At 42.4% G+C, this 26989-nt stretch overlaps 1 protein-coding gene across 1 annotated transcript in view; it reads left to right on the forward strand.

Annotated features, from left to right (window-relative positions):
* LOC118384191 (ubiquitin carboxyl-terminal hydrolase 43-like) overlaps positions 1-26989 on the forward strand; it is a 97973-nt gene that overhangs the window by 33575 nt on the left and 37409 nt on the right. Inside the window, exons 3-7 of the mRNA XM_052519023.1 lie at positions 6859-6962; positions 13999-14091; positions 18107-18242; positions 18364-18508; positions 24771-24933. Of these exons, the coding sequence (XP_052374983.1) occupies positions 6859-6962; positions 13999-14091; positions 18107-18242; positions 18364-18508; positions 24771-24933 (641 nt within the window). The remainder of the gene's footprint in view (positions 1-6858; positions 6963-13998; positions 14092-18106; positions 18243-18363; positions 18509-24770; positions 24934-26989) is intronic.

Genomic DNA, 26989 nt, shown 5'->3' on the forward strand with positions numbered 1-26989 from the left:
ACCGGTGGCACCGGGCTGGGGACACGCACCTCAGGGCGAGTGCGAGGAGCAGGAACAGGGCGTACTGGACTGCCGAGGCGCACTGTAGGCCTGCTGCGTGGTGCCGGCACTGGTGGCACCGGGCAGGGGACACGCACCTCAGGGCAAGTGTGAGGAGCAGGAACAGGGCGTACTGGACTGCCGAGGCGCACTGTAGGCCTGCTGCGTGGTGCCGGCACTGGTGGCACCGGGCTGGGGACACGCACCTCAGGGCGAGTGCGAGGAGCAGGAACAGGACACACCTGACTGGGAAAGCGCACTTGAGGGAGAGTGCGAGGAGTTGGCACAGGATGCACTGGGTCTTGAAGGTACACTGGAGACCTGGTGTGTATAGCCGGTATCAATTGTTCCGGAACTTTAACACACGTTTCAGGACGAGTACGGAGAGCTGACTCAGGTGGCACCAAACTGACAACACATTCTTTTATTTCAAATCTGTGTGTCCTCCACCAACTTAACAACTCCCCCATTTCTCTCTCTTCCGAATCCTCCTTCTCCCAGACTGGCTCTGGTTTACTCCTCGGCTCAGCCGACTGCTCCATATGCCCGCCCCCAATTTTTTTTTATTGGGGTTTCTGTGGTTGCCTTGACTCCTCGTATCGTTGCCTTTCCTCCTGTGCTATATCCACCTGCTTCCATTGCAGGGTCTTGTCCCCTGCCATTACCTCCTCCCAGGTCCAGGATGTCCTCCACTCATCTTTCTCCCGGATCCAGGATGTCCGCTCCTCATTCACACACTGCTTGGTCTTTATTTGGTGGGTTATTCTGTCACATTCGTCATAACGAGGAGACCAAGGACACGTGATAAGAATACATTCTTCTTTATTTACACAAAGAACACTAAACAAACTTTTTTTTTTAATGTTTTTAAACGAACCGTGAAGCTAATATGCGTAGTGCAGACAGGCAACTAAACATAGACCAAGAACCCACAAAATACCAAAGGAATATGGCTACCTAAATATGGTCCCCTATCAGAGACAACGATAAGCAGCTGCCTCTGATTGGGAACCAAGTCAGGCCACCATAGACCTACATAAACCTAGACTTACAAAACCCCCTAGACATAAAAAAAAACCTAGACAATACAAAAACTAACAAACCCACCCTAGTCACACCCTGACCAGACCAAAATAATAAAGAGAACTAAGATAACTAAGGTCAGGGCATGACACCGAGTCAAGTCTCAAGTCAAGACTGACAAGTATCAAGTCATGTCTCAAACTTTGAGTTTCGAGTCCTAAACAAGTCATAATGTGCTCTTCACCAAATATTTTTTTAACAAGAGTAATAGTTAGTATATTACATTTACGCAAATCATGAATGCTTTTAAAAATATCTATATATTTACTACTTTCCAAATAAATGTTATTTTTACATGGAAATACATGGGTAGCCATGAGAAAGACCCCCCCGCTATGGGGCGCAATCGGGCGATGTAGGCTTGTACACAATCGCGCAACCTTACACACACACACACTCACTCACTCTGTGTGGTTACAGTAGGCTAACGTATGTCAATGGTTTTAGGAACAGCAGTAACATCAGGCAGGATTTAGGCTACCAACTGCCTAGCCAGTTGTAGCTCAATCTTGGGTGCAATGATCACGTTCTCGCACCGATTGACTGTGTGAAAGCTCATTGATTTAACGTTACGTTAGCCTACATGATACACTAGCAGAGTTATAAATTATATAGCTGTCGGCTATATTAGCTACGACTTACCATTCTTTGTGCAGCTTCAAATGTTGAACAAAATTGGAAGTTGTTGCGCCTCCGTCTGCAATTTTCTTCCCGCATGTTTTGCAAGTTGCAATCCGTTTCTTGTTGATACAGCGTCATCTTTATATCTGGAAAGAATCATTTGGGTATCATCTTTCCAAGGGCTCCATCTGAATTCACCCGCCGACGTTCCTCTACACTGCCACGCACAACTTTTTCTCAGCTGGCACAATTTGATTGGCTGTAATCAAACTGTAATCTGTTAAATGAAGAGTTGATGTGCTTCACACTTTTTCTAATAGCATCATTTTTTATATTTGGGCTTGGGGAGGTTATCAAGTCAGGTTGAGTCAAAAGGCTCAAGTCCAAGTTAAGTCACGAGTCATTGGTGTTAAAGTCAAGGTCGAGTTGCAAGTCATATTTCATATTTCATATCATATTTGTGACTCGAGTCTGACTCTAGTCCAAGTCATGTGCCTCGAGTCCACACCTCTGGATACTAGTATCAAATCAAATCAAAATTCATTTGTCACATGGCCGAATACAACAGGTGTAGTAGACCTTACAGTGAAATGCTTAGTTACAGGCTATAACCAATAGTGCAAAAAAGGTATTAGGTGAACAATAGGTAAGTAAAGAAATAAAACAACAGTAAAAAGACAGGCTATATACAGTAGCGAGGCTATAAAAGTAGCGAGGCTACATACAGACACCGGTTAGTCAGGCTGATTGAGGTAGTATGTACATGTAGATATGGTTAAAGTGACTATCCATATATGATGAACAGAGAGTAGCAGTAGCATCAAAGAGGGGTTGGCGGGTGGTGGGTGGCGGGACACAATGCAGATAGCCCGGTTAGCTATTAAATTCAGCTTATTTTATTCAATTTAGACGCTGAAGGGCTTGAAGTTGTTGTGATGCTTCTCACAACCCTATCAAGCACTAAGTTTAACAAATTAAATATCTGTTAGTTTGTTTACACAGTATTGCTATTAATAAAAACACCAGGGCAAAGTCAAATAAACATACGTTGCCTGCGGCAGGCATGCAATCGTAGCCTTTACTGATGAAGCTATTTATACAGGTTTAGTAATAAATCATTGGCGGGTGGCGGTTGGCGGGACACAATGCAGATAGCCCGGTTAGCCAATGTGCAGGAGCACTGGTTGGTCGGGCCAATTGAGGTAGTATGTACATGAATGTATAGTTAAAGTGACTATGCTTATATATGATGAACAGAGAGTAGCAGCAGCGTAAAAGAGGGGTTTGGGGGGCACACAATGCAAATAGTCCGGGTAGCCAATTGATTAGCTGTAGTATCGCGATATTCATTAGTGACAAGGAAACAAAACACAAAGCGGATTTAACTTCTTTAGGAAAACAGCCCTAATTTTGGAAACAAACATTATGTTGTCATCCAGAGTCACATTTATTTACTTTCCAAACTATAGCATACATTATTTGACATACAGCAGGTTTTTAAAGGACCAAAGAGTTAGTCTGCTTCGTGTTTTAATTTTTGCCACTGAAAACAGATTGCGATACTGGTATCGTCCTAGCCATACTAGCGGTTGCTGCTAACATGCTGCTGCCGCCTCGCAGTCTGATGACTTGGCCAGGCTCACCAGGGAATTTAGTGAGGTGATAAGACTGTGTCTGGGCTGGGCTCATTGGTCTCGGAACACTGTGTTGTTATCTCTGCATAAAGATAACTCTGGAATGTATTATCTCTCCAGCTCCAGTCAACTCTGCTGCTGAGGAGGCCAGAGAGTGGTAGTAAGGCATGAATTCAGCTAGCTAGATGTTCTGTAGGAGCATAGGCCTCAGGAGAGCAGACCTCCTAGCCTCTCTCTTTCTCTCTGCTCTCAATGCCTGCTCTTAAGACCTGTTACCCCTTGACAAATAAGAGGAGGCTCAGCAGAGCATTACCGTACCACACAGGGAGGGGGAAAGAGAGAATGTTATGAGAGAAGGATGAGGGAGTGACTGAGTGGGGTAGAGTGTGATGGAGAGAGCTAAAACCATAGAGGAACTCACTAAAGTGAGAGTGTAGGGAAATGAGAGAAGAGGGAACATTTGTGATTGTATGTGCCTATTGAAGCCCTGTGCAAGAGGGGAAGGTCATGCTTCGGTCACATTCCGGTCTGTGCTAAGCTGAAGTGGACTTGGAAGAGAAGACTCAGTGGCGTTGTTTAGTTAGAGGAACTCTCCTCCACACTACACTACACTACACTTTTTGAGCACTCCCACACCACACTACACTACACTACACTTTTTGAGCACTCCCACACCACACTACACTACACTACACTTTTTGAGCACTCCCACACCACACTACACTACACTACACTTTTTGAGCACTCCCACACCACACTACACTACACTACACTTTTTGAGCACTCCCACACCACACTACACTACACTACACTACACTTTTTGAGCACTCCCACACCACACTACACTACACTACACTTTTTGAGCACTCCCACACCACACTACACTACACTACACTTTTTGAGCACTCCCACACCACACTACACTACACTACACTTTTTGAGCACTCCCACACCACACTACACTACACTACACTTTTTGAGCACTCCCACACCACACTACACTACACTACACTTTTTGAGCACTCCCACACCACACTACACTACAATACACTACACTTTTTGAGCACTCCCACATCACACTACACTTTTTGAGCACTCCCACACCACACTACACTACACTTTTTGAGCACTCCCACACCACACTACACTACACTTTTTGAGCACTCCCACACCACACTACACTACATTTTTTTCCCACAACCCAAAATTCAAAAACCTCCTTTCAGCTCCATTTGTGAGATGGGGTCATGGTTGAGCTGCCTGCCTGGGAACAGTGGCAGTCAGTATGGGATCAGGACAGGAGACATGGTGTGGTGGAGAAAGAGTCAACAGAGAGACTTGGCGAGCAATAATGCTCTGACAGCCTCCATGAGCCTGTCAAATGAGGACTAAAATGATATGATGACTTAATGCATTTTCAAGTGCCTGGCGTCTAGGTACAGCGCTCTAGTAACTTCAGTAATACTGTGCTAACCCAGAAATGTGGTTTTAGCTTGGCCTTTTCCAAGTCAACCACTCTTGATAAGAAAAGGTGAGTCAGAGATTTGTTATCATAGTTAAATGTGTACATCCAGTGGCTTTGTTCAGGTGCCGAATGTTGAAAGTATGAATGTTTATTTTCAATTTAAAAGAATCCAGACACATCAAATGTTCTTTGTGACAAATGTCACCTTCAAGGTCAAAGCTGTTTCAGTTTGGGAGCTACAGATAGGCACGCAAACACACACACACACACACACACACACACACACACACACACACACACACACACACAAAGGCCGTATTGTAGTCATATATTTACTCCATAATGTACAATTTTGTACCATTAAATATCTCCACTATGCATCTGAAGTGCATCATGTTACTGTTATCATGTCACTAAATCCTGAATGCCTGAAGGCAAATGGCAGCTCAAATTCCGTTTGCACTTGAAAATCTGATGTTCGTATATTTGTTGCATAATTCTCCCTTTATTTTTTATTTATAACCATTGTTATCCAATAATGTGCTTCTTTTGTAGGAATAAAGGCTTAACTGTGTCCTCTTACCTAAACGTTGATGCATAATCAGCTACGGTGACTGTAACCGTAACTGTATAAATCAGGAAATAGACAGTAAGGAAAATGTTCTGCTTTGTCACTTTCATAACCGACGTTGTCAGTGAGCACATATTGTGCAGTTGATATTGACTATATTGCAGAGGCATGTTGAAGTTTCACACATCTTCGAAGAGAGATTGTGAGAGCTCAGTTACAGTAATAATCGGTAATCAAGCCAGGAAAATCATTTGTTATTTGCTGTTAAATTGATTTACCATGATTTCCTTCAAAGGCATTCATGATGGGAAGGCCGTTCGAGTGTTGAACCAATAACCAACCGCATGTCATTACTGACGGGGACAGTTTTCAATTAATTTAATTCATTATCACATAGCTGGGCTATGCCCTCATTGTGTGCCGTCCCAGATCAGCTTGTTTTTTGACCTTGCATGGTTTCAGTGATCAGTCTGTTAGTTTTATCGCATTTTCCTCCTCTTTTATCTTTTCCAAGGCCAGTTGAGCTCTGCTGTAGGTGAGTGGATTAAAGAATAAAGAGAGAAGTTCCCCAAGCGGGTTTCATTCACGTCAATACTTTCCACTGCCTTTGAAAATCCCCTTTTAATAGAAAAAAAGACTGCTGAACAACATTTCACAATGTTCTAACTAGACAGATATTAATTTAATATATTTCATGCTGATCTGTACCTCCCCTCAGTCCAGTGTTAACTCCTATATTCATTTAGCAGCGGTGCTAAATTGTTGCCACTGATGCAAAAAAAACAAGTATATATTTCTGCCAAGATACACTTTTAAATGGATAGTTCTTAGCTCAATGACTGGAAATCTATGGGAATAGCTAGCATGTCATTGCACTAACTCTAGTAGCTAGTAGCAATGCCCCCAGAGATTTGGGTGGCTGGGGGAAGAGAGTTCCAGAGTTTGGGGGGGCAGCAGCGCTGAAAGCCCAGTCCACAATGGTGCACAGTCTTGTTTTGTGGATGGTTAAATAAAGGTTAAATAAAAATAAATGTTACGGAGGTGAAAGAAGGCAGATTTGGTGGCGGACTTGATGTGGGGCTCGAAGGAGAGAGTGGGGTCCAGGATGACCCCCAGATTTCAGACCTCGGATAATGGGCAGATGGTGCAGCCATCAATGGACATCATGAGGTCACCCACTTTCTTGAGGGGGACTTTGGAAGCCACCAGCATGACCTCAGTTTTATTGCTCTTGAGTTTGAGTAGATTGGGTGTCATCCAGTTTTTGATGTCCTGGAGACAGTTGATCAGAAACAGGGGAAACAGGTGAGAGGTGGGTTTGGTGTGGATGTAAATCTGGGTCTCATCCGAATAGCAGTGGATTTAGTTGAACCTCATGTTTTTTTGTAGATGTAGATTGTAGATGTTAAAATGATGTGTTTCTGTTTGTCCACTCTCTATTCCAGGGCCCTGGTATATCAGAGAAGGCGATGGTCACTGAGACGCCCCACTCGCAGCAGCCCGGGGCATGCCACAGCTTTGTACAGGAACACTTCCAGGCACAATACAAGTGAGTTTCCAGTTTGCCAGGTCTGCCCATAGCATACTGCTAGAGAATAGCCCTATTACTATCTGCACCTTAGTCCTGCAAGCATTGATGAAATTGATGGCATCTGAGCTGAGCTGAGCTGAGTAGAAGACAGTTGACTCAATGCCTGGACTTGTGCTAATGTAAAAACTGCTGCCTTGCATCTCGAAGGACAGGTGAAAAATAAATGAATTACTATACCGGGAATTGTCTCTCATATTTGTATCAGTCAACAATTTCCCTCAGATTCAGTGTCTTGAATGTAAAACAGAAGAGTTACTTTTCTCTCCTTTGTTCATTGTGAATATTTTTCGTGGCTCAACCTGCTCCTTAGATGAAAATGCTAGAAAATAATAAATAATTAAAAACGGTCAAAATGTGACCGCTTTTGTTATTTTATTTACATTAGGAGCCAGTTGTGTTTTTGTCTAACCCGTTCTCTTCCTGTCAGTGCACCTGGATGAGGCTGCGAGGGAGTCTGTTGTTGAGAGATTGATTGAGATTTAGGAAAACTTTGTAAGTTGGCTAAACAAAAACATATTGGGGAAAAAACCCATTCCAATTTTAATAAATTTCCTTTAATTATGAACCATATGTTATAAAGTTCAATGCAATTATGGTCATTTGTGTGGAAATCAGTTTCATGCTTTTCTTGGTATAAGCTGTTAGTCCATCGGTCACACTGCCTGTAATTTGGTCTATTGGGTTTTGCACCTCTCCTATGAGTTCTTTGCAATTATTGTACAACCAATGCAAAGTTAGGTATGGAGGCTTTTTCCCACATCACATTCGATTACCGATGACTCTTCGATCCAGTTCTCATTGATTGAATTAAATTGTAAATATCAGATAATGTGTAATGGAGATAACTATAAGTGGGTAGAGGTTGTATATGTATTAGCAGGAGAAAGAGTAACCTCATTAAATCACTGCAGACATTCCAGTAATTACTGAGCCTAGCTGGAGCATCAATACTGACAAGGCCCATGCACAGAGTGCAGTAAGAAAGACTGCCCCTCCACCTAACCTTTATGTCTCCTAGGTAACGAGGGACCCCTTCAAGTGCATTTATGGTCCTGAGTAAAATGAGTGAGGTGGTTGGTTCTTGTTTGAGGTCAAGTGAAAAACGACAACTGTACAAATCGAATAGGCATAGATTAGCTACATATTGAATATACGTATACAATCTGTGCTCTAGTAGCTTTCCTGATAAGCTGTGATTGATGAACCTGATTGAGTTTTCACAGTTTTAGTCCTTATAACATTCCTTTCAATCCGTGTTCAGAGCCCCTCAGCGCCTGCCACAGCAGCTTTGAACCCAGAGCTTCACAAGTGTTCATTTAATCTGGGAGATAAAGCCTCCTAGGTATTTCTATGAAACAGATGCATCTCACAGCTGTGGTCGGGAGATCACTGGAGCTGCTGAAGGTAGTGGAGCTGTTGCAGTACCTTCATCATGATTTGGCTGTCCACTCCTCTCACAGAGGTGCCAATGACAGTTCTGCATCCAACTGCCAAGTGTAAATCTCTGTCAAGCCCCCAATTTTACGTTAGCTGTACTCTTCTCTGGGTAACCTTGACTAATGTCGTACTATATTGACAAGGAATTATGCAAACAACTGCACAATAGAACAGATGTATATTTGGACCTTTTAACTCTGTCGTGAAGTAATTAGAACACTTGCCACTCAGTGGAAGTTTCCATTTGCTTTGTAATTTCCTGCTGGTTTTTGTTTCCTCCATCTGCTAATTCCTTGGAAAATCAGCAGCTTGGTGTAATGCCTTTAATACATCTGCCAGAGCGCATCCCTTAATTGCTACCCACTGATGAATGTTTCTGCTTTGACACCCGGGAAATGGGCGTGTCTAGACAGGAAGCAGCCATAGCTAGCTCACCCACTCAAACACTGTGCCAGATTCACCAAGGGTGATTCAGACTGGAATCCAACATTTGACTGATGATCACTGATAGTACAACTTCAAAAACAGCATAACTTTGCATTTCAGAGCTACGGCATGGCTTTAGTTCAGTGGAAAAGAGCTCTGGACTATATAGAAATGTCTCTCAAGGAATATTCCATAACCATATCTTTCCATAACCATCTGTTTTTTCCCCTTAGGCCAGTCCAAATCACTTACTCAGGTAACATCATCATTATCTGTGATGAGGATTGAGGCCTGGGTGTGAAAGTGTAAGACTGAAAAGCTACTGTCAAAGCTTTTTTAGAATAATGTGTGAAAGTGGGATTCAGAGTCACAGTGGTCAGTGAAATTGCAAAATACTGTATGTATTTTATATGATTAAATATTTGTCATACTAATAACTAATATAATACTATTAGTGACATATACTTACGATGTTTGTTGTGCTATTTGTTTTAGGAACAGCCTTTGGAGTCCCTATCTTTGATTTGTTAACTATTCCTCTGTCCCTCTCTCATTGCCCTCCAGCATTTGAGTCCTGGGTGTATGTAATATAATTATCACTGCAATGGGTCTGTTTGTCACTATACAATCACCAGGCCCATTATACTTGACAAGACTTAGTCAGTTTACAAACAAGCTTCATATATACTGACAGGCCTTTTATCTCTTAAGTTTTTGATTCTGATTTGATTTGACGTTCATCACATGTTGTTGTCATTCAATTGACTGTACGGTACCGTTATTACAATTCTCTTTGTCTGAATGTGATGTCTCCGCAAAAGTGAAGTGCCTACTCTAACTCTGGAAGTATTGATTTTGAACTTATTATTTTTCTACAACTCTGTAGACTGATCAAATCATGCATTGCCCAGTTCTTGAAGGTAAAGCTTTGATATAGCTAGTTTTGTTCTCATCCCACAGCATGACTCACAGCCTAGCATGGGTAATATGCAGTGAAAATCTCTGTGGTATCGGTCAAGCGCTGCTCATTAGAGTGAAGCCAAACGGCAGGCAGCAGAGCATGTCAGATTATGGACGTGGTGTACAGTAGTTTCACTGGAAGCCCAGCCTTTTTACAGCGGCATGAAAACCCACCACTCTCTCAGAGCTTCTCGCCTCTCTTTGTCTCAATCATTTTGACTGGGTGACCTTTGTTTTGTCTCACCACTTAATTTATTAATATTTCTGCAGGAGGGTTGAATAAAAAGGGCTTTGAAGCATTTTTGAGATTATTACTGTGACTCTGTGATTATTACGGTAATTCCTTTGTTTTGTCTGGATGCTCAGGATCACCTGCTGAACGATGCCTTACATATCAACAATCTCTAATGGGGCCACGACCTTTGTAACCCAGAGATGCAGTGAGGCTGCAGGCTCACTGAGATGAATTAACAGCCAATCTTTAGGCCAGGGATCATAAATTAGATTCAGCCACAGGACAATGTTTTTCGTGAGATGATGGTCCATAATGATGGCCGGACCATAATTACAAATCATTTGTAGACTGCAAATTGACCACAAGAAGCCCAAACAGATATATTTGACTATATGATCACGTGTCTCTCTGTTATGCGTGGGAATACTTAAGAACTGATTTCCAAAATTGAAATCACTTGGAGCTCATATCCTGGTGTTTTTACAGTCCAACAATGAAAATGTAAAAAACAAATACAGTACCAGTCAAAAGTTTGGACACATCTAGATTCCATCTCTCACAGTTGAAGTGTACCTATGATAATAATTACAGACCTCTACATGCTTTGTAAGTAGGAAAACCTGCAAAATCGGCAGTGTATCAAATACTTCTTCTCCCCACTGTATATATTATTAGTTATTTATTTTTCTCTGAAAACTTGGGGGGCCAAATAAAACATCCTGCAAGCCAAATTGGGGGAACCCTGCTTTAGACACTTAACCTTTAGTAGATTGTTATAATAATAGCTGTTATAACAAATATAATTAATTAAATAATTTTTCAGGAAATGTGACACTGAACGTCCAGATACTTGGAAAAATGGCTTTTAGAGTTTTACCCAGGCTAGTGCAGCCCGCAAGTGTTTTTTTTTGGGGCCGCCCATTGTTTTTTTTTGGGGGGTTAGTTTTTGATTAAAAGACAATACTTAAATCAACAGGAAAATAGTTTAATTTAGGAAATCTGTTCCCATGTATTCCCACAAATAAAAAAGGAGAAATACAATAAGTGCACAAAACATGCTCTTTCCATGTCATAGACTGACCAGGGGAATCCAGGTGAAAAGCTATGATCCCTTATTGATGTCACTGGTTTAATCCACTTCAGGCAGTGTAGATGAAGGGGAGGAGACGGGTTAAATAAGTATTGTCTCTCTCTCTCTCTCCCTCTCTCTCTCGCTCTATATATATATATGTATTTTCCCCCAATTTCTCAATATAGGGGCGGTAGGTAGCCAGCCTGGTGGTTAGAGTGTTGGGCCGGCAACCGAATGGTTGCTGGACCAAATCCCTGTGCCGACAAGGTAAAATTCTGTCGTTCTGCACCTGAGCAAAGCAGTTAACCCACTGTTCCCCGGTAGGCTGTCATTGTAAATAATAATTTGTTCTTAACTGACTTGGCTTGTTAAATTTAAAATATCCAATTACAATATTGTCTAATTGCTGCAGCTCCCCAACAGGCTCGGTATAGACAAAGGTTGAGTGATGAATCCTCTGAAACAGGACCCATCAAACTGTGCTTCTTAACCCCTGCCCGCTTAACCCAGAATCCAACTGCACCAATGTGTCAGAGGAAACACCTTTCAACTGATTACCGAAGTCAGCCTGCAGGCACCTGGCCTACCACAAGGAGTCGCTAGAGCACGATGTGCCATGTAAAGCACCCCCGGCCAAACCCGGTGCTGGATTTTTGACGTTCAACAGTTTCCCGTGTTTATCAAGAATTGTCTACCACCCAAAGGACATCCAATCAACTTGACACAACTGTGGGAAGCATCCCTGTGGAATGCTTTCAACTCCTTGCAGAGTCCCTGCCCCTATGAATTGAGGTTGTTCTGAGGGCAAAGGGCTGTTTTGTACACTCAGTGTATGTGATCGTGTCTCAATGTAAATAGGGTATGAAATTATTGTTATTTTCAAATATAATCTCTTTTTGGGTTTAGTTGGGGTCAATTTGCAGTGTACAAATTATTATAATTATGTTTTGGTCCCCCCTATCCAAATCAAATCTAAATCAAATCAAATGTATTTATATAGCCCTTCGTACATCAGCTGATATCTCAAAGTGCTGTACGGAAACCCAGCCTAAAACCCCAAACAGCAAGCAATGCAGGTGTAGAAGCACGGTGGCTAGGAAAAACTCCCTAGAAAGGCCAAAACCTAGGAAGAAACCAAGAGAGGAACCAGGCTATGTGGGGTGGCCAGTCCTCTTCTGGCTGTGCCGGGTGGAGATTATAACAGAACATGGCCAAGATGTTCAAATGTTCATAAATGACCAGCATGGTCGAATAATAATAAGGCAGAACAGTTGAAACTGGAGCAGCAGCACGGTCAGGTGGACTGGGGACAGCAAGGAGTCATCATGTCAGGTAGTCCTGGGGCATGGTCCTAGGGCTCAGGTCCTCCGAGAGAGAGAAAGAAAGAGAGAATTAGAGAGAGCATATGTGGGGTGGCCAGTCCTCTTCTGGCTGTGCCGGGTTTAGATTATAACATTATAACCCCTTATCCGCTCCGTCAAAAATCGTCCCATGGCTGCCTACCCCTGGGCTAGTATTAAAGCTGACTCAAACTATCACCCTTCAGCATCACTGCTTCATAGACAGGGATTCCCTCTCAAGTGCTGCTCACACTTCATCCATTAGGCATCACGGAAATATCACCTCCTTTTCCTTTAGGCCTAAGTGTTCCTTACCAATGCACAGTACATCTATGTTTTATTGGAGCTGCTGGAGTGTTATTTGTATGCAAGGATGGGCAGCTCCTCTGTTTGGGCAGCTCCTCTGTTTCCTGTTGAGAATAAGACATCCGTAGGGGAGTGATCCACTCTGCCAAGAGAGAGCTCCACGCAGAGCCAGTGTCAGCTGGGTTGAGTTGAATAGGGCTTTATTCACTCTCCCCCACTCACCCCTGTGGGTCTGTCAGGTGCCTTCCTAGAAGGGAAACACATTTAATCAGCTATGTTCTATGTTCTGGCTAAGATTTCCATGGTAGGCTACCCCTTGTAAAGGTTCCTGACATGCAGGCTGGAGAAGTGAAAGCTCTGTGCACTGATCATATGAAAAATTCAAAAAACAAGAATAGGGAAATACTGTCTTAAAACATCGCCTTGCTGGGTAAAAGAGGAAGAGGGACATTTATGCTTGAAATTCAGATTTCCAAAGAAACCATAGCTTTGTCAACTTGTTTTGATTGTATGCAGCAAAGTCATTGTTGAACTCAATTCCACTCCAGTCCTAAAGGCTATTATAGTTTCAGGCAGCCTTGTGAAATGCTTTTCGCTTCCTGACTAGAAGAACCAGTCATGGAGTTCTTGTCATAGAACTATTACAGGATTTAGAAGTACTTCAAGTCAAGTTCAATTCAAGTCCAGTTCAATAGCACTGCAGTCTGAGGACTTCCATGGAAATACCCTCTGACTCTTTGTTCAAACAATTAGTGATTTGCCAGAATAAACAACTTCCTCTCCTAAACATAAAGGGGTCTGTTGGAGACAGTGTGTGAACCAGGTGTGGAAGGAAATATTGGTAAAATGGAAGATTTGCTCTCTTTTCCTGTCCTTTGAGTCCTATGGCCTGAACATTCATATGGCCTTTAAACAAGCCATATCTTAGGACTGTTCTCTATTCTCCCCATGATGGTATTAGTGATCATTAGGGAATCGCTGCGTGCTGGTTCCCATTTAAAGGCCCAGTCACACCGTGATGGTTTTTCCCACTACCCACCCCCCTTACATCACTTATCTTTCCCATAGAAAGTCTCTACAGAAAATCTCTACAGCAACACATCAGTGTGTCCATTTGAATAGCAAGATGCACTTTCCTGCTGGCCTGACACAGAAGTGCATGTTCAGGTGTCTAAAACAGGCATCAAACTTCACACAATCTTGTTTTTCTTTCCACAGGTCATCGCTGACCTGCCCTCATTGTCATAAACAGAGCAACACCTTTGACCCTTTCCTCTGCATTTCACTTCCCATCCCTCTGCGCCACACCAGGTGAGTACTATCCCTGTTAGGGCACCAACCATACTGAATACACAACCATGCAACACATCACACCACACCATGGTACTACGTGCAGATATTAGGAGACATCTGTCAGTGAGAGTCAAAGCCATAGTAGACGGAAAGACTTGCCTTAGGTACAGACGTAGAAATACACCGTAGACAAGACTCAAGCACCGGTGTCTTTTTTAACATCCCTTTCAGTCCTCTAGAGGCTCATAATGTTAGAGGAATGGATAAAGATCTGGAGTAGCACAGAGAAACAATAGACCTGGCTGAGATGGAAAGCCCTGAGGAGCACCACCTCAGAAACCAGAAACAATGTCACATTCATGCCCAGGTCACAAAGATCACTCCATCCTTTTGACAATTTTGTTTTTTATTAAAAGCAGAAGATAATGTTTCCTCTCACACACCGCCTGACAACACTGAGTCAAAACAGTATGGTTTAGTACCTTTATTCTCCAGTGCAGATGGAGGAGTTGTCCTAATTGGAAAATATTATTTAGAGTCAAGTGAAAAGTTTAACACCTATCTCAGATTCCTGGGCTGGGGTGTCATAGAAGTGCATGCAGATGTGTCCTCCTTTTGAGGTACCAGGGTGTGCCTAGCCAATTCAAAGCCTAACACACACTCATCTATCCAATCCTACACCACAAATGGACACTACAACGTTGATCTCATACTGTAGATCATCATTCATACTGAGCATGCAACGTAAAGCTAGAATCCTTGTTGCTACATGAATTTGAGAGTGGATACATATTTCCAGCCCCATCCCTTAGCTTTTTAGCGATAAAGGGGCGGGGAGCACGCTTTGTTATTGTTTCAATGAAGGATTCTAGCTTTAACGGGTATTATTGGTGCAGCACTCCACCAATCAGGCCTTTATGGCAGAGTGGCCGGACGGAAGCCACTCCTCAGTAAAAGGCACATGACAGCACACTTGGAGCTTGTCAAAAAGCAGCTAAAGGATTCTCAGACCAGACTTTTGGCTAATGGCATTGAATACTGTAGACAGTTATGAAAGGATGAAACAGATGGTTTGCCTTTTAAGGTTTTGTACATGGTTGCCCATGTAAGAAAAAAGGTGTCATATACAAAACTATCTCCATAAACCCTAACACAAAATAAAGTGCAGACTTTCAACACCAACAGTCATTAACACCAACCCCAACCTCACACATATACATTTATTTATTGGACTGCTACAGTACCTATTTTCTGACAGAAATGTGTTCCCACATGTCATATATACAGTATGTGGTTAGTTATGATCTAGTGTGTTAACCAATGTGGCAGAGTCAGCCCGACATGGACCCATATTGATGTTGTACCCTAATGGACTGAGTGGTATGGCAGGCATCTCCATTTAAACACATTAACTTCACTAAATGAGCCGCTCATTACAGATCAGCTTGTTGTTACTGTAAAGATCCTTCAGAGATCTTGTTGTATAATGTCCCTGTGCTCCTGAGGAAAAGGTTTGCGATTCATTATCATGATTGATTCAGCTTTGTACTCAGAGATGGGGAGCTAAACCTCTGAAAGGTTTAGGTCTCGGGATGTAGCCACTATTTGCAGTAGTTTAGTATAATCATAGACTCAGATTACCATTGAATTGAGGGCTTTAGTTGAGTATTCAGTCACTGGGAATCGAATTCCCATTATAGGTATTGGATGCATCATGTAACGTTATAGATTGTTAATTATCCCTATTGCCTGCCTTTCTAGTTCTGAGCTGTTGAGTGTGTGGGGATGTTTTACCGCTCCCAGAATGGTTCCAAACAAGATAATTAGTATGAATTAGTAACGCTTGCCTGCTCAGAGCATCATTGATTAACTACTGCCTTCACTGTTTGTGTCTTGAGACACAAAAGGAACCGTGATAATATGAGGCACTGTTTTGGTGTTCCTACTGCCTAGTCAAAGGCAGATAAAGGAATGGACTCAGGTGTAATGCCTAAGAAGCCGGTGTTTGGAGGATATATTGGCAAGGGTGTTGTTAGGCCCGAGAAGAGGTTGAGGGTGTTACGGTTCGTTCCTTACGTCCTTCTTTGTCAATCATTGGTTCATTGGTGAAATTAGCATTATGACAATATTTTTCATTAAATCATTCAAAAACCTTTATTAATGCAATTGCAGACAGAAGTTGACAAATAGGAACATAGCATGCATGTTTCTGAGTAAGTTCTACCTCAAACAAAATGTCTCAAATTGTTTTATTAAATCAAAGTCCCGCCTTAGTGATGTCACTGACTACGTCATTACTTTTTTACTCCTGAGAGCAAAACCCTGCATCCATGGCTATACAAACATAGAGTTTCAGTGTTTATCTAAAAAGCTAGGCAATAAATGTCTCCTCCCTAAATGTTGATCTATTGTAGAATGTCTGAGTAGTCTCTTATCTCCCACACTCCCCTGCAGAGTTCTGTCTTAGTCACACATTGAGTGAGTGAATGAGAAAACAACTGTGGTACCATTCTAAAACCATATAATGAAAATATATGTTGTTTATCTGTAGTCTAGGACCCTATAAATGTAAGGAGGGGTCTTATAACCCCTCCCCTTCTATTAATATAACGTAAGCATAATCAGTTATTCTAATACATCAAACATTTGTACAGCCCAAATCATGACCGCTAGGTGAATCAAGGGCCAGCAAACCGGCTTCGAGGGCATTGTCACTTTTATACAATGGGTTACCAACATATTCAAATAATGATTTACATATTTTAATTAAAAACGTTATTTTGATGGATTTATTCATACTATTTCATCCTTCCACAAAATATAGTCCCGACACAAATCTAGGGTTGCTACCTAAGCCGATTGGTCGTTCATTCTATCGGTTCGGTTGCCAGAGACGCGACCCAGTCATTCAGTCTTTTTGTTCTTTATCTATGGACGTGACCCAGTCATTCATTCTAAATATTCCATTGCCATATTGGCTGGCAATGTTCTTATCCCATGCTTGCTAGCCAACTCCGGTTAACTTACAGTCACTTCAACAGTGCAGCCAGAATAACAACAAAGTAGCTGCATTTGCATTTTAATCTGTTTTCTAGTGACATTTATTTGGATACGTCCATAACAATGAGCTAATGATGCCTGATTTCACCTGGCGTAGAACATGTGCTCTCTCGTCAGGACACTGTTGTTTAAGAGCTAGCCAACAACACAGCTAACACAATCACTTCAAACTGAAACTGGAAAAACTTCAAACTAGCTGCTCTTCGTTTAGTTTTACCTGTTTTCTATTGATAGTTATTTGTATATATCCAGAGAAATGATGCTAATTCATGATTTAGACTGGCTGAGAAAAGCTGCCTACCTGTCTGTCTCATTCCAACTCCCGACACGTTCATTACTATGGGACAGCTGGAGATCGAATTTGAATATTGAAACAATATTGCAAATGTCGGAGTGACAGACAGTATGGTTTATTCAAATCTCTGCTGTTGAGGACGAAATGTTAGATGCTTTTCATAGTGGAGTTTATATGAGACAGTGGATTGCGCAGTCAGATGGAACAGAGTAAATAGGCATTTTAACATTATAGATTTAGCCGGTGGTAACTTGTGGAATAGACACCTGCTGGAATGAGGTTTTAACCAATCAGCATTCAGGATTAGACCCACCCGTTGTATAATACTGTATATCCCCCACTGCTGTGTGTCCTCTGTCCCCATGTGTGATAATGCCTGTGTGCTGGCAGTGGAATTTCTCACTCTCTTTATCATGTTAAATCTTCTCCGTGGTGGATTATAGAGCAGGTCATCAACAAGACATCACAAAACTCACTTTAATTGATAATTGTCATGAGTCTGCTGGACAATGTAGATACACAGGTAAAATGGGAGCTGTCTCAGTATGACCTTGTAAATAACAACATACCAATGACTTAGTCTCTGAAGAGCTAATGAAAATGGTAGCAATAAAAATGGTAGTGATTTCAATGCAGTGGCTATTCTCTCTCTCTCGCTCTCTCCCCTTCACTCGACAGGTCTTTGTGTGTTACTCTGGTCTTCAGTACGAAGGGCCAGAGATACCTGCGCATCGGGCTGGCTGTGCCTCTCTTTGGTTCGCTGGCCTTTCTTAGAAGGATGTTGGCGGATGAGGGGAAGATCTCCCCAGACCAGGTAGGTGATCTCTTCTTGATGATGCACACTATCCTCAGATACACTTTCACTCCATTTTCCAAGTCTCTGATTAAATAAGATGGATACTCTTGCTATCTCTCGCTCTCCCTCTCTCTTTCAGGTGATCCTGACAGAGATCTACACCACAGGCTTTCAGCGCTCCTTCTTTGATGAGGAGGATCTGACATGCATAGCCGAGACTGACATCATCTATGCCTTCCAGGCCCCGCCCCTATACATCAGAGGAGGCTCTGCACTACTCTCAGGTAACCGTAGCAACAACTACATATTCCAGGGACATTCAAATCAATATCACCACTTTCAACCAAGATCATCCAATAGAATATGTCCCTTTTCCACTGTATGAGCAAGCAGGGGTCATTTCAGTCCCATCGTGAAATAAGCCTTTCTCAGTCAAGATCATATAGAGGTACTGTAATAACAGAATGAGATGTACAACCTCTGTGAAATACCAGGTTATTATGTGAAAGTCTGTCCTTCCTCTGGTGGTGATAATTACATGCTCTTTGTATTGTAGCTTTTACCCGAACTGTGCACAAGCCTTCCAGACATCAGGATGAACAACTGAGGAGAAATGCATTGTTTCTTTTTAAACAAGATAATGAATGACCTTGCTGTGAGAAAACAGACACACACATTTGTTTGTGTACTCTGGGTCTGATAGATTCCATGAGGAACTCACAATGTAGAATAAGCAGTCATTGGGGAACATGTGTGCTTATAAACACATTTTCAATAAAACTCAGATGCTCAGATCTACTCAAATCACCATTATTTTCCGCAAAGATTTGCTGTCATCGAATGATTTATGTTTGAAATATCTCTCCTCTGTAATTGTACTGATGATGTGAAGGGCAAGCAGACATTGTTCCCAGAAGCCAGATTGTGTGGATAGTTTTACCACATTTTTCACCCTGGGTTTTGCAGAGTTGGGTTTGTCCCTGAAAATTATACTTCTTTGCATCACCACCGAGCAAAGTTATTGGAGAAATCTGTCTTTCCTTTATCATCTTTGGTTAGACCACACGTAATCGACTACTCAGTTTGATTGGTCTGCACACACACACACACGCGCACGCACGCACACACGAATACACACACACACACACACACACACACACACACACACACACACACACACACACACACACACACACACACACACACTGAATCCTCTTGGGATGTTTTCTCAGACTGGGGTGGATATGGAGAGGCCTCTCTCACCACCTCCCTGCTGAACAGAGCATCCTCTCATTTCATGCACATCCAGTCTGATAACAGAACTCAAACACTGTTACACAATGAATACTGAGTAATCATTTTGTAATCATTATCTATTTGGCCTAAAGCTGACGGGTGTGAAATGTGGTACTGTACTGATGCAGGAGGCTTCACCTCAGCTTATACCTCATTGGGTTGTGTAATGTGCCTCTTTAAATCATGATAAGTTGTCACGGCTCATAAACGTTAATGGTCACTGCTGCTAATGGAAGATACATTTTGTGTACTTGTAATCAATATGCCTTTAGGGATCATGCACCTCACGCACATTAACTATGAATGGGAATGTCGTGTCTGTTCTTCCCCAGAACAGTGTTTCCACTGATTTAAAAGACTCCTCTACTGTACCACTCCTGTACTACTCCCTAGTTTACATACAGCATACTTTACTCACTACTTCTCTCAGTATGAAAAGCATGTGGGACTCTACAGAGCTCTTTTCAGCCTCTCTGCTTGGAAGAAATCCTTTCAATAAGCAATTGACAGTGTTGGTCAGGTACAGGGCTGGCAGTGTCTTTGAGTGAAGTGGCCTCTAAAGACTGACCAGACAGCAGCTCATTTCTCTACAGTTTCTGGGTCAGGAGGACTGCCATAATGCCTCTGTAGCTGGAAGTTAAAGTTTCTAAAGTGTTCATGTTCGGCTTTGCTCTTGTTACAGAAAACCCGAGCTCGCCTGAATTGTATAGTAACTCCTAGACAGAGATGTTCAACACTAGTGTTGCAGGCTTGTGCTTTGACAAACTGGATATGTCTGAATACCTAGACTGTCTGAATGGAGTGTCTCAGGTACCAATAGAAGCTGTCAAGCTGAGGCATCAACTGAAATGCATTGTAGCACTTATGGCAAAAAAAAAACAAGAGCCGTGGCACCATGCTACAGTATATTAGTTGGTGAATTCAGAGGGTGACTCACTTTAAGCACATCAGCGACTGGCTGTCACTAAAGGCTCTCACTAAATGTCCTAGAATCATGTTCAAAATCATAAAAATGTGAAAAGGGGGCTGTCCACCTCTGTTTGACACACAGCCTATCAGTAATGTCACTTCACACCTTGATGAGCGGCCTGTAGAAAAATGGTGGAGTGTGCGTTTGTCTGTGCCTGGCAGCATTTTCATTTGATGGTTGTCAGCGAGGAGAATGAGTAATTGAGTCGCTGTCATCAAGGTTTACATGAACTATCTACAATGTATGGAATATCCCAGTGTGGCACAAAAGATTCATGAGAGATGATTGTGTCTGGGAGTATTTTCCTCCTGCCTGACCTTTCATGGCATGGTGAAATAGGAAGAGAGGTGTAAGTACTTTCTATGTCAGTTTATGTAAACATTGATTCTGTACCCACAAAGCTCCATTGTCATGGCAATTCTCATAGAAGTATCTTATTTCACATTCAGTGAAGTGCATCATACACACAGATAACATGTTTTTTTCCCCATCAGGTATTCCCCTTCTTTGGGTTGACAGTATCTTGCTTGTTCATACCAAGCTCATATTAAGGAAATTAATAACAGATTGCATGACTTCATCTAATCAATGACTGATCCAAACTCAGTCGACCCTGCAGCCCACCATGACATGGTTTATCCATTGTGTCTCTAATATAGTATGGTTGTAATACAGTATGCTGCCTGGCTGCCAGGCCATAGAGTTCCCCCTGTCAGGGCATCAGTGGGATTTTACACATGTGCTTCAATTTACTGTCTAACAAACAGCCAGGGCTTCCAGTTTAGGTGGAACTGATGTGGAACACTTGTTTGAAAAGCCCAATAATTAGTTCAGGCTCCTCAGTGAGGACATTCAGAAGCCTGGCTAACTAGGTCACTCAGTGGAGGAGACGAACGCCATGAAGCCATCACTAGGGCTGTTACGGTGACTGTATTACTCAAATTCTCATGACCATTTAGTCATGGTAATTAGGCTTCTCCAAGCTCTGATGCTGCTGATGGTTATTAGTAGCCTACCAAACTGACTAACTATGAAAGGATCGACACAGGAGATAGGAAGCAGGTACAGATGTAATAACTGATGGACATGAAACAGAACAGGAGCAGTGTCTGGACAGGAACAGGAACACATAACAACACATAACAACAATTAATGCAGACACAGGGAACATCACCGAGGAACAGACAGATATACAGGGGCAATCAACCACATAAAGTCCAGGTGAGTCCAATGAGCTCTGCTGCGTGTAATGATGGTGACAGGTACGTGTAAAGACGGGTAGCCTGGCACCAGGGAGGGGGAGTGGGTGTAAACGTGACAAGCTACCTGGTACTCAGCACTATATTGTCCCTCTAATCACTCTGACATCAATGCAAATGTAATCGAAAATCTAATCAAACACTTCATGAGAGGCCATGAGCTCATGTTGCGCAACATATCATGGTCCATTCTAAATCAAAACAAATTTCACATATATTATTTAGTATATGTGAAGACAAAATTAAATCAAGAACAGTCTGATGCGTGACAATATTAGTCTATCACTTGTGAATGATATATTATCACTTGTGAATGATGCCCTAACTAACATGGTACAAGCACACCAAGACAGTCGTGAAGAGGGCACGACAAAACCTATTCCCCCTCAGGAGACTGAAAAGATTTGGCATGGGTCCTCAGATCCTCAAAAGGTTCTACAGCTACACCATCGAGAGCATCCTGACGGGTTGCATCACTGCATGGTATGGCAACTGCTCGCCGCTAATAACATTTGATTTGATTAAATGTGCACAGCCTGCGCAAATGACTTTGCAGAGCTCATGCCTTTCATGTGACTTTTTTCAAATCAACATTAGTGGCATCATGCAGCCTTGTATTAAAAATACAAACGTTGTTCTATATGTTTTGATCACAACTACAGTTGCATAAATAACTCTAAATTTAGCATATAGGAAGACCTGCTTCTTTGGTAATCGCTCAACTCAGAATAGCCGGATGAATAGCAGGATTTCCCTCAGAAATCCTTTAGAGAAAATATATTTTAGATTTTATTCATACTATAAAAAAATGCCACAAAATTCTAAGCGAATCTTGTCTGCAAAATGAACTAGTGTAGCTCACAGCCATATGGCCTAGCCAGATCAGGACCTAACATTAGGACAAAGAGTATGTTATCCTGTTCTTCTGAAATTGACTAACTTTTCTTCATATCCTGATGTCTGCATCAGTGGCTTTCTATGCTACGTGTGGAAGCCAGGAGATGCTGAATGTGTTAATTATTGGTCAATTTCCATGAGACCGGCAGTTATTTGCTTGACAATCACCGGCTGACAAAATGTCATGACCGCCACCGCCCTAGTAATCACTGACGTCTCAGTCTCGGTATGTGGTCAGTTTGGTGTCTGTCTTCGCTATAGGGCTTCACGGCTTTCTCAGAACCAGTCAATACCTGACCCTGCTAATCCAGTCATTGAAGTGGATCTCTTTGGGGGCAGATGTGTTTAATTACTGGTTTTCACAGTGTTCAGGCTGGCTCATCCTGTCCTTCACATCTGTCAGGGAATTGAAAATTAAAGTGTTTCTCAGACGTAACCCTAGACTACAGGAGAGTGAATACACAACTCTTCCATGATCTTATAGAGAGTCATATCACTCATCACAGGAGACTACAATCAACAGGCATATTAAATTACATTTGTGTGTGTGTGTGTGTGCGTGCGTGTGTGTACAAGTTGAAGTTTCTGTGTAGCTACAGGAATCTGCCGTGGGCTATTTTGACACTCTCCATCTGTCATTCTGAAAAGCTGACATCAACCTAAAAGTAGGAAACCGGTTGTAATTTAAAGACCAGTGAAAAGACCTTGGGGGAGATGTCTTGAAACAATACATTTCTGATTCAAAAACATAAGGAAATACACTTTTATTTAATGACCAATGAGAGACCTCCTCTTAGCATCAATCACGTGGGGACAGTCCATGAGGTGACCTCTGCATTTTACTGCTCAATTCTAGAACATTTCTCCAGTCATTAAAGAAGGGATTCTTTACATAAATCATCCTCAAAGCGATCAGAGGTCAACAACTTGTGTAAATTGCAGAGCATGATTGAAGAGAGTTTGAACAGCTGTTTTATTAGTTGAACATGAATAAATGAATGAATAAATTTCCTCATTATGTTCACTCTCGGGTCAGGGCTCTATCATATCATATCAGAGCTGTTTACGTGAAGGGTCTGATTGATATTCAATAGGTCTTTGTTTCCATGCATTCCTTCACTCTCCTATATGCTGGTATTAGATCTGTGGTGTGGCTGGATTGAATGATGGGATATTCTCACACTCAGGATCTTGGCGGCTTTGGGACCTTCAAGCGTGACATTCACCGTTGGCGATGATTCATTGTGAGCTGGATGGGTGTAAACAGCGGTGTTTAATACAACGCTGTGGTTTTGGGAGAACACTGTCTCTGGGCCAATCAATAGCTGCTCGTTTCTGTCTACAGTCCTATTTACCATGTGATTTACCACCAAGTGTTTTGGAGTGCCAGTGCCGCCTGATTGGATGGCATTGTCTGTAGGTTGGTAATCTCGTTCCCAGACATTCCCGCACAAATGTGCGTAGAGTCTGGTGGACCAGTGCGTCAAACTTGGCCAAAACATAGAGCTGGGAGTTAGAGCTGGGAGAAACTCCTGGCACATAGGCATTGGCTTAATCTACCTAATCTACCAAACAATCATCTTCCATAACACCTTCCCCCTAACCCTCCCCCGTACGCTAGTACACCATAAGCACAGAGCACCACAAGCACACCACACCACAAGCACATGTGATTCACTAAAATGAAACGATGACAAATACTTTGCCATAGAATCACTCGCATATAATTCTATGGTCACTCCCACTAAAGTAAACTTTGAGTGGTTGATATCCCAGGCTTATATGCGCTGTGCGCAATAGCCTGGGGATAAGGTTAGTAGGTTGGTAACACAACATCTGCTAATGTCACGTCTGTGAGTGCTGTAATTTCATCAGGCTTTTTCTCAGTCACACTCCACAGTGTGAGGGAAGAGAAGTTAGCTGGTGAGAAGTGCTGGCACCCACCAGGAGTGAAAAGCTGCATCAGATAAGACCATCCTGCTGGGAGAGTCTGCAGCGCCCGCTCCATCTGTTCTCCCTTCTGGTTCGCTCCTTCCCAAATAAAATGTAACGCCAAGTCTTATATTTAACTTTCCTTCACCCCCCCCAACTCTTGTCTCCTCCCTCTTTCCTCCTCTCCTGCAGGGTACCACCACAGCCTGCCGTCGTCGCCGTACTCCTCCGGGCCCGAAGGTCAAAGGTTACCTCCATCCGGAACGTTGTCATCAGAGTTCCTGAACCATGGTGTACCGGTGAAGATCCTGTTGCTGGTGTGCAACGCTGCCTGGAATGCCCAGCAGGCTGTCAGGTTAGGTGACTGTTTCAAACACACTCTGGGATCTAAGGGGCGGTTGGTGTTGTTCACCTCTTCATACCATCACTCATTGAAAGAGAAAGTTACAGTTACAACATAAGGTCATGAGTCATTTCTAAATATAGACTTTTCATTCGACTTTGGGCCAGCAGGAAAAGACCTCACGACTTTAATGTCGATGGGGAAATATGCAGCACAGAAAGGCCTCTACTATCTCATGTGATGGTTGAAAGAGCCACAGTCCATGAATCACAGCCTCTTGAGAGTTTCTTGTCAATCTAATTGAGAGGCGAGTCTCCAACTGAATGGTTGTGAAGTTTGACATCTGACACGATGGAGTAATCCATCAGACATCCAGCCCGACAGCAGTGGAGGGATCAATACTCGCTCAGGAGACCTCACAGTGTCGGCCATGAGAAATCCAATCCCATCCAGAAGGCTTAGTGTCTCTCAGCATTCTCCCATGCTTCAACATCGCTGATTAACCCTCCCACTGGGCACCACACACTGGTGTTAGATGTCAAACTTCATAACCAGTCAATGTTGTTTCAACGTAATTTGTCAACGTATTGTAATGTGGAATCAACTTGGAAAATATATTGGATTTGAAAAAAGTAATCAACCAGTACTGTTTTCATCTCATTTCAACCAGAGTTGAAAAAATGTGTTTAAAACTTCAATTTAAAGGAAAGGTTCACCCATTTTGAATGTTATATTGTTTTTGTGCATCCCTGAGTGATGTTCTATCAATTCCCTGGGTCCTTTCATGTTTTCATGTGTATGTGAGTTATTGGCATTCAAGCACTGTGGTAAAGTCACTCTCACTACACTGGAATAGGACTTTTAGATCGTGATAACGTCTAAATGTTAGATAAATGTCATAAATGTTAGCCTAAATGTCATAAATGTCATAAATGTTAGATTTCAATACTGGCCAATGTCATAACACGGGAGGATGTCTTCTCTTAAATGAGCCACTGGTTATATTTTTGCAATATTCCTACCTCGAGACATTTAACAGAGGGTCTTGCACATTTGTCCTATTTGTCTGCCTCTTTAATTCAGGGTGCATTACATGGTGCCGTTGCCAGAGATATGAAAGAAAGGAGATAGGAATCCAATGAATGAAGGAACGTGTTACTACGCCCCACCCTGTCGACCATTCGCGTTCACGTTGTCATGCTGTGTCACACGGTTGCTAAGATAATCGTTACGCAATCCCTTCTCAGAGTCAGTGTATACGTCGAGAGTTTGATTTTATTTTATTTGATTAGAAAAGTGCCTATGTCACACCCTGACCATAGTTTGCTTTGTATGTTTCTATGTTTTGTTTGGTCAGGGTGTGATCTGAGTGGGCATTCTATGTTGTGTGTCTAGTTTGTCTGTTTCTGTGTTTGGCCGGCCTGATATGGTTCTCAATCAGAGGCAGGTGTTAGCCATTGTCTCTGATTGGGAACCATATTTAGGTAGCCTGTTTGGTGTTGCGTTTTGTGGGTGGTTGTTCCTGTCTCTGTGTTTGCACCAGATAGGGCTGTTCTCTCTCTCTCTCTCTCTCTCTCTCTCTCTCTCTCTCTCTCTCTCTCTCTCTCTCTCTCTCTCTCTCTCTCTCTCTCTCTCTCTCTCTCTCTCTCTCTCTCTCTCTCTCTCTCTCTCTCTCTCTCTCTCTACATTTCTTGTTTTGTTAGTCTATTCATGTATAGTATCTTTATTAAAGAACCATGAATAATAACAACGCTGCGTTTTGGTCCGCCTCTCCTTCGACTCAAGAAAACGTTACAGCCTATTTTCTCTAAAGTACGTAATATCACAATTCCAAAGCTATACGATATTACAGGTAGCAAATTTAATTATCTCAGATCTCGGAAAATATTTTAAATATTGTACTTCTTGACGAAATTAGTGCTAGTGTTGGTTTTTGAGCTAGCGCCCAATAGACTCCCATTCACTCCTTGAAGGAGAGCGGTCCTTGTCCCAGAATCGCCCAGAATGCACCGGCCTGTACCGTAGACATAGCATGGGCAACGTTTCCCATCTCCTCAAAAGTGTATGT

Source organism: Oncorhynchus keta, chromosome 5 (assembly GCF_023373465.1).
Source record: "Oncorhynchus keta strain PuntledgeMale-10-30-2019 chromosome 5, Oket_V2, whole genome shotgun sequence".
In the NCBI taxonomy this organism is placed as follows: domain Eukaryota; kingdom Metazoa; phylum Chordata; class Actinopteri; order Salmoniformes; family Salmonidae; genus Oncorhynchus; species Oncorhynchus keta.